Source organism: Python bivittatus, unplaced genomic scaffold (assembly GCF_059951505.1).
Source record: "Python bivittatus isolate LINGU-HERP-01145 unplaced genomic scaffold, Pbiv_v1 ctg000210_np1212, whole genome shotgun sequence".
In the NCBI taxonomy this organism is placed as follows: Eukaryota; Metazoa; Chordata; class Lepidosauria; order Squamata; family Pythonidae; genus Python; species Python bivittatus.
In genome coordinates, this window is record NW_028277053.1 from 18,574,472 (window position 1) to 18,588,975 (window position 14,504).

Sequence of the window (14,504 nt, forward strand, 5' to 3'; positions counted from 1 at the left end):
AACAGTCGATCGGGGCGTTAGATTACAAATTGGACGAGGCGGTTGGTGGGGCTCCTGCTCTGCTTAACCTTTTTGCCTTCAGTTTGAAAGGTGACTGGGGAGGGGCGGCGCAGGAAAGAGCCAGGTAAAAGGTTTGCAAATACGAGTCGGCTAAATATCCCACAAATTAGGAGGCTTAACCATCCCGACGGAAGGAATACTGCAAGAAAGAGCCGGGCATCCGCTTCATTCTTCACGCGACGCGACGCAATGCAACGCAAACGGCAGATTTCACATCAGATTAGAAATTTGACAACGTTATTTGCGAGGCGGTTGCTTTGCTTAACCTTTCGTTCCAGAAGGGAAGTTGCTTTGTTTTCTTCCGTGTGGTTTCAAAACAGAGGTTAGTTAAAAGAACTATAATTGCCTGTAAATGAGATGCTCCGGTTTAACAAACAATGGGGCAATTATTTTCTGCACTGACTTTTATAAAGTTCAGGTGGAAATAAATACACAAAGAAAAATGGTCGTGTATGGGGTTTATAGTCTGTAGAAGCAGAGCATTTATGGAAAATGTAAATATATACAGTTATGGAAATGCAATCTGTAAAGCCAGAGCATTTATGGAGATATTTGGTAGGTCTTTTCTGAGACTAATATCGTTCGATCCTCTTTTATATTGCAAAATTAAAAAACAAACAAACAAACAAAAACTTTTTACCCCTTACTATATTAACATTTCTAAATTAAAAGTTCTTTTTACAGTCCCTTCTTTCTGCTTGTATGTTGACTTTCTTTCCTCTCTGGTTGTATTTATGGCAGGTGCTCCTTCTGTTAACTTTAATTCAAGCACATGCGTTGCTATGCTGTGCTTGCATTCTTATAATACCCTAATTTGAAATTGTTTAATAAATGCCTCTCTCCCAGAAAGGAGGACAGAGCCCATATTATTGGAAAAGCAGCATTCTGAATCTCAGCAGGAAAAAAATTAAAGAATTGCTGCTTCGGGCCTGAAATTGCCACCCTCTCCACAGTCTATGGAACAACTCTATTATTACAGTTGGATTACACAGAAAAAATAAAGCAGGTTGCATGGAGAAAAAGAGAAGCAGAAACATGCAGACTGAGAAAAAATGAAAGGTATGGCCAACGTAAAGAAAAGAGCTTTGTAAAGAGATGTGTTCAGCAGCCCTAGAGAGAAGGGGGGAATGTTTTAAAAAATGACTGCTTTGCCCCCTCCATGCAGGGCAGTTGTGCCAGTCCGGGATCACACCGCCCTTCTGCCATCCCTCCCAGCACAGAGCTTTGCAAGTGGATGGACTCAGCTCTCAAGTCAGAGGAGATGTAGCCATTTCCAGCTTCCTACTGGCAGGAATTCTCACCTCTTGAGATTCCCCACTTAGAAGCTGTAGCCCCTTGGTTTCATTTTCCTGCCTGTGCTGCACCAAACAGGTCCTTGTCCTTTATTATCCCTGGAAAGGCTGACTTTTTAAAGAGATCTTCCTCATTATAAAAAGCTAACATAGCTAGCTGAAGAGTTGGAGCAGGGCATTTAGAGATCCTTCCCCTTTGGGTGGAGAAAAAACTACTGTGCATTTGAGGAGAGAAGATATCAGCCACAGAAGTTTTGTTTAATACTACAGAGAGAAATCTCCTCATATGTTGAGGCTTAGCGACAGCAGGAAGATCCCAGCCTAATTCCATGGGAGTTATCCTAACAGGAGAGGAACGCAGAGGATGTGAACATGCAACCCTCTCTAACTGATGGAACGAGGGAGAAAAAGACGCTGAAGATTTCTCTGTACAGTGGGGGGAAGTGCAAGAGGGAAGTGTGACTGGGTCTAAATTCTGCAACGTCTTTCTTACTTGCTCAGAGACCATACATTGTCTGCGATGGCCGTCAGTTCTGAATGACAGTAGAGTGAGTTCCATCCAAGTGTCTGGGAATCTGCAATTTAGTTCATGCCTAGCCTTGGAGGATCCTGAAACAGTAGATATGGAGCTGTCTGTCTGAATACTCCCTGGATCCAGGGATGCCTTGAAATGAATAACCCAGAGAAGTCATTTCACTGGTCAGTCTTTCCATATGTGAATGTAACTAGGTTCTCAATCAATGGTGTATCCAGAAATAAGCTTGAAAAACTATCAATGTTAGAAAAAAGTATTATCAGGCTCGGTCTCCAAAAGAGGATTTGAAAGGAAGTGTTTCACACAAGATGGAAAGAAGCTGGCAAGAAACCAAAGTATGTTGCCAAACCATTTATGCTTTTTCATCTGCCTGCTACCAACTTAAAAGAACCCTGATTCTCAGCTCACAGGCTTGATATGCCATGAAAAACCAATTGAACTTTTCTCTCATTATCTGAAAAATCACAGTATAGTTGTAAGCCTTGTAAATTTACAGTTCCTTATCATTTAGTCTTCCCTGTAATAAAAACTTATTTGTAATATGCATTGTATAACAAAGTAGTAAATACTTCCAATTAGCTTTAGTGCCGATAGTCCTCCAAAACCTGATGTGTTTATGTTAATACAAAAGCCTACTTGGTATATTTTATCATGTATTAGAGATTTTAATCAGGTAATCTGCACGGCATCTGGAAACCTCAGCACAGGCAAAGTCTGTTGTAACAAAGGCACTGTAACAGTTCACCTTCAGTGAAGAACAATAATGCATTATTAAATTCACTTTCCTGCTCAGTGGTTACACTTAGCTGACCACAGCAAATTTGCTCTCTGCCTGGTCTTCACAAGTTGGCAGAAAAATAGATTCTGTCACCTTTAACAGATTCTGAAAATGACAAGATGCCTCTCTTGGTTTAACTACGAACCATAATCCTTCAGAAGTAAATATAATTACAAATGCCTTTTGTCACATAATGCTTAGGAAAAATATTGCACGCGGATGATGACGGCCAGAGATACCACCAGCCTACTTCACTATAATTAAAATCAGGTATCGATCATGTTATATATCAACACTATCTAAAGATCCACATACGTGTATATCTCTCTCTGTACCTTTCCTTGAGCAAACATGACATCATTGTTCCTGAAATGCAACAACATACGGAGCATACCAGACTCGTAGGTCATATGATGGCCCTGTCGTTGTACAAAGGGCATGACAGCTAAATTACGGTCTTGTAGTTTTATCTGAAGTTTCTCCTGGTCTTTTTCTGAGGCCAAGTCTCTTTGCCAATCCATCACGGACTGGCCAATTAAAAGAGAGTAATTAGGACTGACGAGAAAATAATAGGGAAAATAATTTGGAGGTTTAAGCCTCGTATGACTGTCCTCCCCAAAGTTCATTAGGAGAATTCAGAAAGTCTCCTTCACTTCTGTCACATTTGTTACTGTCACTAGGTTTCTACAGCTTGACACTCATTTAGCCTCTTCTGCATCCCGTACTCTGTGTCTGACAAACATCACTCTCTCGGTATTCACCTGCAAAATGCTTCTAAGGCGCTATTTAGAAGCATCTTCCTTTACGGGAGCCAGAGTTGCTACTGGCAAGGCTCTCGCTGGTTCTGGTTATCTTCTTTGTATATGAGGCGTGACAAAAGAGCACATGAGTAAGACACATCACTACCCCTTAGCCCAAGATAAGCTGTGTTGATTATTCTGAAACTGGGAGAGCAACACGCGCCCCCCCCCCCCAAGGTTTCTTAGAGGTAAATGCGGCCATTGGACTAGACCAGGAAGATTCTCAAACGTGGTGACATTTATACGTCTTTGACAACATGCCTGGCCAGATTCAACAAAATATCTTACATGGTTTGGTGATAGAAATCAAGAAGAGGGAGAGGAATAAAAAAGAAAGTGGAGAACAATTTATCTAATAGTGTTCAGAGGCTGTGTCCTACCTTCTAGAGTGGCCATTCATCCAACTCTTTAATCTGCCACCAGGACACTTGGGTTTGCCTTGATCCACTGCTATGGGCCATTTATGACTAAGGAAGATTTTTCAAGGGTGGAGCTGGCATCTGCAAGAATGGTTCCTTGGTTTATTAGAGCCAAGGGGGGGAAACGCACATTTTCTAAGGAAAGAAGGTCTAAATTTATCTGAAGAAACAGAGTAGGGTTTAATGAGAGATGTGGGTAGTCAGAGATGCTGTTTGTAAGAGATTGTCAGAGTCTGATAGAAATAAAGATGTATGGAAGATTTAAACACCAAAACCTTTTTTAAAATAAAGCAGTCCATTATTCCAAAGAACACAGATTACAATTAGAGAAAAAATACAAAAAATAATAATTAAACAAGACCCTTCGAATGCCATTTTAAATGCAAATATTTGTGTGCTTGTTTGTTTTCCAAGAATTAACTTTAAAATATTTTGCACTCCTCTAAGCACCCACATCTCTAATTAAACCCTGCTCTGTTTCTTCAGATAAATTTAGACCTTCTTTCCCATGGCTGGCTGGGGAGTTCTGGGAGTCGAAGTCCACACACCTTAAGGCCACCAAGGTTGAGAAGCACTGGGTTAAACGCTACTCCAAAACAACGCGCATGCAGCACCTTCCCTCGTGGTTTCCCAGAAGAGCGTTGGAAACCGGCTCTTCTGAAGGGCCTTTAGGGAGTAGGAGAGATTCGAATGGCAGGTGGTCTGGAGTGACTGGGGTACCATCTTCTGTACTTCACCTTGCACTATATTGTAATATTTGTATATACAATTTTATATATTTTGTACGCCGCTGAAAGCCCATCAGGACTGCAAATCAATCAATCAATCAATCAATCAATCAATCAATCAATCAATCAGACAGAAACAAGCCACCACTTTCTTCCAAACGCACTTCCATACTGAACAGAGTTAATTCAATGGCTGCTAAGGTTATAAAAAAATGGAAAAGATGAAAAACAGAAATGCCATTAAAACCACACAAAAAACAACCAGCTGCCACCTAAAACTTAACTAAGCCAAGTGGATCCAATGAACAATCCTAATTAAAGTGTCTAAAAGCTGAAAGCGCTAAAAACAATGGAAGGCTTTTATTAATCTAATGAATCATGGATCATATCATCACAGTTTTGTATATAACATTAATTTCATTCCTTTCGCTTAAGCCTTTTATTGGGATTACTTCAGTTATTAGTTGGTCTAATGTATTGGTTACCTCTAAATCTCACTCTACAATCTCTTCTTATCTTGTTGCATAAACCCTTGCATGTTATTCAAATTGCTTCATTTATTATGATAGCTTCCCCATGTAAATTGTGCTGACTGCTTGCCCTTGTATAGTCCTCATTAGACTAATGAAAACCTTCAAACGAAAAAAAACTAAACAACCTGCCAAATAAAGGTCTGAGGTTATTATGAAAATTACAACTCTGGGAACTGGGAGAAGCTCTGTTCATTAATTCATGCTCAGCAAATTGCTAACTAATTTAGTTGCACTCCTCTGCATTAATGGATTATTTTATAAAAATGTTTTCCACAGCCCAAGACCTTTGGTGCAATGCTTTGGAGAGGCTTGAATTCTAATCAACCTTAACAGTAAATTAGGAATGTAATATCTAAATAATAATTGGGATGGCATATGGAAGAAAATAGTGTTTAAAATCCCATGAAAGGTTCTTTTGGTTTTCAGCTTCATATGTCAATTTCACAGTAGTTAAAACAATTGTACTTTTCAGTATTCTCTGTTGGGCCTGGAAGATACTGATAACAATGGCAATTCAAACATGTTCAAAAAGTTTCACTGATACTGTCCAGAATGGTCTGATGATCAGACACAAGCTGCATCCGTATGAACACTGTAATCAGAAAAGTAAAATTTAAAGAGAGAGAAAAAAGGAAACTTAAAAAGAAAAAAAGAAAAAAAAACCCAAAACAGCTTTGAAAAGTTCATTCAGCTTCTGTGTGAAGTTGGACCAACCACAATAAAAATCATCTACAGAGTAAATAATTGATCTTCTGATCATGCATTTAATTATACCAGGATGCTCTGAACTGTAAGCTGACATAAAACAGTTGGTCACCAGTGGTTAAGATTGCTTTGGCTTTTCCATGGATTAATATAGCAAACAGCCATGCAGTGACTCATTCTGCTGCTGTGTGTCTGATGGAAGGATGGGAAACAGGTTGGACGTTCTGCGTCCCTCACCGCAACCTCCAACAGGCTGCTGGGTGAAAATTCAGCTCTTTTTGTGTGCAAGTGCACATCTGGATACACTTATGTACATGTGAGCAGGGAAAGGCAGTGCAAAAGGAATTAATAATTAGTAATTAATTAATAATTAGGTGTATATTTAGTATGTTCTGTTAATGGAATAGCTTACTTCCTTGTTTCCAAAATCACTCTTGATAATATAGTCCTGTTTGACATGGCCTAAAAACGAATGCCTCCCCCAAATCTTCATCACTGCTATATATGGTGATCGTGTTACGTTTATTTGTAATTAAAAGTCTTTAGTACACATCAACTATATAGAGGTTTACTATATCAGAATCTACTTCTGTACCATGCCGCCACTGTTAATTCTTACACAGTAGCATAGAGTGCTAAAACGTAAAACCTGCTAATTAATTGTGTGATCATAGCTTTGGATTAGGGCTTCTCAAATGAACATCTATCTTGTTCCTGACTTTTGTTGTATGGATGAGCAGTTACTGTAATTCAGGAACTGGAACAAAACTTAAGCTACAGATTGCTATTTAGGAAAGAAGAAAAAAAGAAGAATGCACACACATAAATACAAATGCATGCCAGTGCCAATCTCTAAGGCAAACGAAAACGCATTCACCATCCATCTTCATGCTTACCACAATGGACTTTCCCTGCTCTTTTCAATATTGCAATGAACAGGCTGCTCAAACTCTTTGCATTGTCCTGCAGGGCTGCCCTCTCAAGAGGACGTGGAGGCCTTTTACCCCTATTCCTCCTAGTGCCCACCGATAAGAGATGCCTGTTTACATTCTCTGCATTCCCGCTGTCCCATTCAGAAGATTCCACCACTGGACTCTTCCATCCATCCAGTCAGCGAGGACAAACTCTCTTGTTTCTTCCTCCTGAGCGCCTGAGCAGAGGAGACCGCTTCTGCTCAATCTCAGGGCAGTCACACATTTATGCTACAGAGCAGTCACAACCAGCGTGTGAAAAATGCAGCTGGAGCATAAAAATAGATGTGATTTTACAGTGGAAAGGGACTATATAAATACATTTTGTACAAAATACAATAAGGGAAACTAAATTAATACGCATGGCCTGGTTGAGGTCCCCCTCCCCCACCCCCGGTAACTCTATAAATTATTGCTTTTCTTATTGGGTCTATGTAGACCGGTCACCAAAATGAAAGTGTGCTTTGGTTCAACTCATTACATTACACTATGAAAGGTTAAATTCCTGAGTCCCTGATTCCATTCACTTTGCTTTTTCTTCCCCTCTGATTTCTTCTCAACGAACTGAAAAAAAACAGGTTTCTTGATCAGAATGTACTGATTAGGATTATACTTGTTATGAATTTGTAGTTGTTTGCTAGATGTGTGAAATTATTACTTTCAATCTTTATATTGTTTTATAAATCACTTAAAAAACTCAGTGAAGAAAGCAACTTAAACTTCTGTTTTTTAGCTTGAAATTTCAGTTCTGATCTTAGGCAAATTCAAGAGTTTTAAAGGAGGTGTTTTAGCGCTGTGGGTCATTTAGGAGAATATGTCATTATGCACATAATATGCCACCTGTTCTGCCTTTTGCAGATATTCTGAACATAAATGACTCATCCTTCCCACATAGACCCTCCCCCAGAAGCACAGATGCTCTTAACTATGCATTTACGTTAGCTGTGCAACATGAAAAGGCAATGTAATCATATGTTATATTAAACCTGGACATTTCTATATGTTTCTTTTTTGGAGCTCTGAAGGGAGTCAAAAATGGTGGACAATGGTTTAGGGATACAAAGATATTTTGACCCCTACCCATCTCTAAATATGTCTGTAGAAAAATTTCATAAAGTATGATGAAATTGGCAGCATCTCAGTTCCAAGGTCGAAAAGCCTATCCTTCATAGGAAGTGGGATTAGCCCACAGTGCCAAGCGTGGGGCTGAAGAGTTGTCTCAGAGATTCACAGGGGTATATGTTTGTAGATGTGCGTGCATATGGCCTTTTAGGGAAATGTTCTTTTATTCAAAAATAAAAGTCCTTTTTACATTTAATGTATTTAGCATAACATTTAGCCAGCAACAAAGAACTATTTACTTAATGGTCTGAAAAATGTATTCATGTCACAGTATCAGCCAAATCAAAAGATGATCAGGCTCATAGTAAAGTCTCCTTCAGGAACCTAGTTTTGGGGCAGTGTTATGCTGCTGTCTCCTTCCAGAATATTTTTTTTACTTCCCCATCTAGTCTGCAGCCCTTGTCCAAGGGCTAACCAGGCTTGAGCTGAGTCCAGATAATATCAAACCAGCAGAGCTCCTGGCAGAGGCCTGAATTATGAAGCCTATTTTATGGTTTGTTTTCAGTTGCCCTCATGAGCCATGTTGTCTTTACAAACTGACCACCTGAAGAACAAAAATGAGCAATCTGTTCAGAAATAGAACACATCAAGAACAGCCCACACTGCTAAAATTCAGTCTTGCTTTCTATTGTATCTAATTGCACCAAAACAAAGACTTTATTATTGTTGTTTTTCAAAGAAAATGTTACTGTACTTAGGAATGTTCAGAGGTTATGCATAAAATGAGTAAGGAAGTGTTTAGAATGGCAACCAATTCCAACATTTAATGTAATTTATATAATGAATTGTCTATGGAACCTGACATTGTCTATGGGGCCTGGCTTCTTTATACCCTGCATTTTTTTAGTTTTCAGTTTCCAGAGCTAGAGGGAGCAGTGCCTTTCAAAACTCTGTGTCTTCCCTGCACAGACTTCCCCCTGAAAAAGCCAAAGAGCTTTGTGGTCTGCTACGGTCATGAAACCTTGCAGAATCAGAAACTTTTAAAAGGTGCATCTCAACTATCCTCTGATTGTTGTTGTTGTTCACTCGTTAAGTCGTGTCCGACTCTTCGTGACCCCATGAACCATATTGCGCCAGGCCTTCCTGTCCTTCACTGCCTCCCTGAGTTTGCTCAGTTTCATGCTCATTGCTTCAGTGATGCTATCTAACCATCTCATCCTCTGCCGTCCTCTTCTTCTTTTGCCTTCAATCTTTCCCAACATCAGGGTCTTCTCCAAAGAGATCTCTCTTCACATTAGGTGACCAAAGTATCTGAGCTTGAGCTTCATTATCAATCCTTGCAATGAGCAGTCAGGGTTGATTTCCTTTAAGATTGATTGGTTTGACCTCCTAGCGGTCCAGGGGACTCTCAAGAGTCTTCTCCAGCACCACAGTTCAAAGGCATCAATTCTTCGGCACTCAGCCTTCTTTATGGTCCAGCTCTCACAGCCATACATTACTACTGGAAAAACCATAGCTTTGATTGATTATGCAGACCTTTGTCAGCAAGGTGACGTCTCTGCTTTTTAATATGCTATCTAGGCTTGCCATAGCTTTCCTCCCAAGGAGCAAGCGTCTTTTAATTTCATGGCTGCAGTCTCCGTCTGTGGTGATCTTGGAGCCCAAATAAATGAAGTCTGTTACTGCTTCCATTTCTACCCCTTCTATTTGCCAGGAATTGATGGGTCCAGATGCCATGATCTTAGTTTTTTTAATGTTGAGTTTCAAGCAAGCTTTCGCACTCTCCTCTTTCACCCTCACTAAGAAGCTCTTTAGTTCTTCTCCACTTTCTGCCATTAGGGTGGTATCGTCCGCATATCTGAGGTTGTTGATGATTCTCCCTGCACTCTTAATTCCAGCTTGTGATTCTTCCAGCCTGGCATTTTTCATGAAGTATCTCATGATCTCATGATCTCTCTCATGATCCTCTGATTACAGTGGCTATAACATGAATGCTTTGATGACCCACTGGCTAACTCCTCAAAGCACCCCAACTCTCCCGCTTAGCTAATTTCCTCGTATTTTTAAAGACTGGGGAGCTATTTCATTTATTTATCCATTCATTTATCCACTCTGTCATTTAATTTATCTCTCCTCTTTCTATTTTTACAAACAGTATATGGCAAAATCTCTTTTAGAAGTTTTCTTCCATTAGCCAGCATCTAACCTTGGGCTACAATTCCATTATTTTCAGGTATTTCAGACTCTGTGTGGCTGGATCCTAACAAGTGAAGGTTGTTTCAGTCAGTGAAACCATTTGATGGAGTTCAGCAAAACCCTTGCTGGTCAACAGTTTTAGTGGTGAATGCAAAAAGCTATTCTCCTCCTTAAATCATTCATATGCATATTGCTTTACTTTCTTTGAACTCCTTACGTGTACCGCAGATTGTAAATTAATAATATTCTGCAACTTTGGACAGAACAGAACAAAATAAACCTTATTACGGTCAGTGACCAGTACAAAAAAAAAAAAGGAAAGGAAAATACAGCAAAGTATCCATGTACATATAGATAAATAAGTATAAAACTGTTGAGCTGATCAAGTTAACTAAACATATAAAACTTATCATTTATAAAAGTTATCTACTCTATTTGCTATTTTGCAATCCTTGATTCGCTGCACCTACTGTAAGTGTAAGTGAGAAAAATGAAGACCTCTGAACGTTTGAAGTAGAGTTATCCTTCAGCATCTGGGTTGCTCACAGAAGGGGCAAGTTAGAAGAAAGTGATTCTATTGCTCTCTTGCCACATGGACAGTGTTTCTAGGTTTCGAATCTTCTTATATCTGCCCTCCAACTGCACAGAGGGAAAAGCATTAATGTGTGCCCCGGAAAAGGCCCATCTGTGTTTATAAAAAATAAGATTTTGTAAACAACTGGCTAGAACACCATTAATGTCTTCCACCAACTTTGGCCAACTCCTTCTGGTCTTCTATATCTGCTATCTTTTCTTTGAGCATTTTCATGGCATCTTCACAGGCAACTTTAGATAAGTGATTTTTAAAAAGGGAGGTGCTTCTTCCTGGAGATGATGCTTTCCTAACACCTCCCAGTTGGAATAATTAAAAGTCATTTCAGTTCCAATTGATGGATTAACACCCATGTGTCTAGGGCGGGGGGGGGGTTGGGGGACAGAGCAATATATAAATGGTTAATGACTAATGTGCAAAAATGTGGTTTTGTGTGTGTGTGTGTGTGTTTTAAATAGACAGTGATGCAGACAAGGCATTTTCTTTCGTAAGGACACAAGTGCCCACATCTATTTAGTTTGCATTAATTTATCCACCTGTAATAATGATTAATGACTTTGAATGATTAAAGGTGGTCAGAAACAAAATTGCGTATCTGAGCTACAGGCCTGTAACAATGCAAGCAGATAATAACTATCTTTGCAAATATCTGTAAGTGAAACAGGTAAGCTTGGCCCAAAGATACAGGGCTAGCTCAGGAGCTATGATAAATGCAGTCGCGACAAAAAAACAATTTTTAATTTAGGATATCCTATAAATCTAGATAACCCATGAATATTAACAACCACTTCAGGAGGAAGAGATGCCAGAAGGTGCTGGTGCTGGTGCTGGTGGGGAGATAGCTAATGGGGGGCAAAAGAAATCCGTGACCTAAACAACAATCATTTAAGGAGGAAAAAAAAATGCAACAGATTGAATGGGAACAGATTTCATGCTCTAGCCAAGCTTGCTCCGTTCAAACATTATTGAATCGGAACATTTTAAAAAATGGTTACCGAGGAAAAACTTTTCATCCTATTTCACTGGGAGTCTACACAAATGTTAACTTGATGGTGGGCACGTTTGTATTATAAATGCAAATGGGCTGAAACCAAATCATTTCATCCTAAAAATGAAAACAAGTCAGTTTTATATCATTCTCTCAGCCTGGATAACATTTGCAGGATTTAAGTGCATGTGTGGGGGAAGCATGCAAGGAGCCATTGCGGGCTATGTGTGCAATGAACCAAAATTAATGATTTGTATAAAAGAAATGTTGTTCTCATTAATTTTTAGTGTAATCTTATTAAAAATGCCACCTGTCCAGAATGAAAGTGTCCAGATTTTAATGCTCTTTCCATATCTCGCAGTAGCTGCACAGGACAGATCTGGAATTTTTTTCCCCTTTCTTTTCTTTTCTTTTCTTTTCTTTTCTTTTCTTTTCTTTTCTTTCTTTCTTTTTTTTTGTATCTATTAATTTATACCAAAAAATACACCCTCATTTCAGTTTATGATTGCTGAAGCAATTCTGTACTGGAATGCTTACTTATTGGGGTTCTGCCTTCCATCGCTAACAAGCGGTTGCCTTCGAGCAGGACCCCTGTTCTCTGGTTTTGCCTTTGTTACGCAGAGGTTGCTTAAAGAGATCGATATATCCTGCCCACAAAATTAGCCTCCCCAACTGCATTACTGTATTATTTTTCTAAATATGAAGACATTGGTTAATATTTCCATAAGAGAAAAAGGCACCTCACGCCTGCATAAGCCAAATAAGATAGCATAATAATCAACAGAAATACTAATAGACATTAATCTAGCTCGTATATTTTCAGTCAGATGGCTGATTAAATTTAAAATGAATTAGATGGTATCCGCCAGTCTCATTTTACACTATTAACAGTTGCAGGAGCTAAGCAATTTAGCTTCTCTTCCTTCCCAACACATGGCCATCAGTGGTTATCTCATGCCCGCTGAACTTAAGTGCCTGTTTCTTTGATCCACCTCAGATCCACCCCAATTACGTAAAATCATTTCTCAGAGCCATATTCCTCAGGAACAGGCATCTGAGAAGTGGAAAAGATAAGGGCTGCTCTTCTCATCTATGTGTTCATTGTGAGATTCTAATCATTTTCTTCTATTCATAACAGCATTATCAAATACTTCTTGCCACTTATTTTCTCCATTGTTGCCATAATTAACGTACCACATGAGCATGTAAGAGAAGTCATGTTATCTTTTAAAAGAGACAGGAAGTTACTTCTCTCTCCTCCTTTTACGCTAATGCCTTTCTCTTGTGAACCACTAAAACGATAACAGAGTTAGAATGAAGAACAGCATCGCTTCATTAGCGCGTAATAAAAGAACCATTTTAACCCACACTCTACCTTTCTCCATGTGCATTCTTTTGGAATCATGTCCACTATCATGGCCAGCCAGATCGCCTTCTTTTGGACCAGGTAAGACATTCGGCGATAAGCCCATCAACATCTGGTTCATGGAGAGCCCATTCTGATGAACAGCTGCCAGCACATGCAGACAAAGAACAAAGAACAGAATACGTACTATGGTTAATACATTCAGCTTCAGTTAGGAAATACTGACTTTAATTATGCCGTATCTCTATTCATGGAAGAGTACAATCGTTCTACTCAAACGACCCAACTGCCAGGCCTTCACACGACACAATCCCTGGACCTTCCCCACAGATAAGGACTTTCCTTCCTTCCTTTGATGCCTGAAAAAGGTGAGAGCTACCCACCTCTCCCAGGCCTACTGCTGATTTCAATGAGTGACTGAGTACAGGTAGTCCTCGACTTATGACCACAATAGGGTCCGTAAAATTTGTCATTAAGCGGTGCTGTCATTAAGTGAGGTATCACATGACCACACCCAATTTTATGACATTTTTTGTGGCAGTTGTTAAGGGAATCAGTGCTGTCATTCAGTGAATCACACGGTCATTAAGTGAACCATACAGTTCCCCATTGATTTTGCTTGTTGGAAGCCAGCTGCGAAGGTTGCAAATGGCGATCACGTGATCCAAGGATGCGGCAACCGTCGTAAATACATGCTAGTTGCCGAGCGCCTGAATTTTGATCACATGACCGTGGGGACGCTGCGACAGTCATAAGTCACTTTTTTCAGGGCTGCCAAAACTTCAAACAGTTACTAAATGGATGGTCGTAAGTCAAAGACTACTGTACCAGTGTAAGCATCCTTTGTCCACAATCTTTAAATTATGGAGATTCAAATTCTTGGCAGTTTTTCACTATCTCCTACAGGGTAGGAGGGAGAAAAACAGGACAGATCAGCAGGCCACCTAGTTGGGAAGCCCAGAAGACTGTTCATTGTGTTGATTGATTTGGGTTTCCTTCCTCTTCAACAGCCGTGAAGAAAAAGAATGGTCCCCAGTCCAATACAAAAGGGCAGCAGAAGAGGGGCATTTCTCTCTTTTCTCTTCTCTGGATTTCCTGGTTTCTTTTTGCACTTCATATCTACCCATTCTTCTCTTTTTCATTCTCCACCCAACTTACTTGTGCCCGAAATAATAGCTTAGCAGGCAGAAAGAAGTTCTTCGCTTTTTCCCTAGGCAAAGAGGACAACCTGCTCGACTTCTGCATGACAGCTGGCTCCTAAAATGCAAGGCCTCTGCCTGCAAGATGGCTATAGCTCAGCTCAGAAGCCAGCCATGCTGAGCTCCACAAAACTGCAACCCAAGCATTCCTTTTAAGGACAACAGGACTGACTCCTCAGTAGACATCCATACATTTGCTCTGTAAAGTAATTGAATAAATGTTATTGATCTTTGTTACTTTTTGTTTAGGGACATATAAAACGGCTTGGCATTCTGTAAA

At 39.7% G+C, this 14,504-nt stretch overlaps 1 protein-coding gene across 3 annotated transcripts in view; it reads right to left on the reverse strand.

The window, feature by feature from the left end:
• The window catches only part of DACH1 (dachshund family transcription factor 1), a 295,749-nt gene that overhangs the window by 72,183 nt on the left and 209,062 nt on the right, over positions 1–14,504 (reverse strand). For all 3 annotated transcript variants that reach the window (XM_007424218.4, XM_088139521.1, XM_088139522.1), the window contains one exon: positions 13,035–13,169. In XM_007424218.4, coding sequence (XP_007424280.2) covers positions 13,035–13,169 — 135 coding nt within the window. The remainder of the gene's footprint in view (positions 1–13,034; positions 13,170–14,504) is intronic.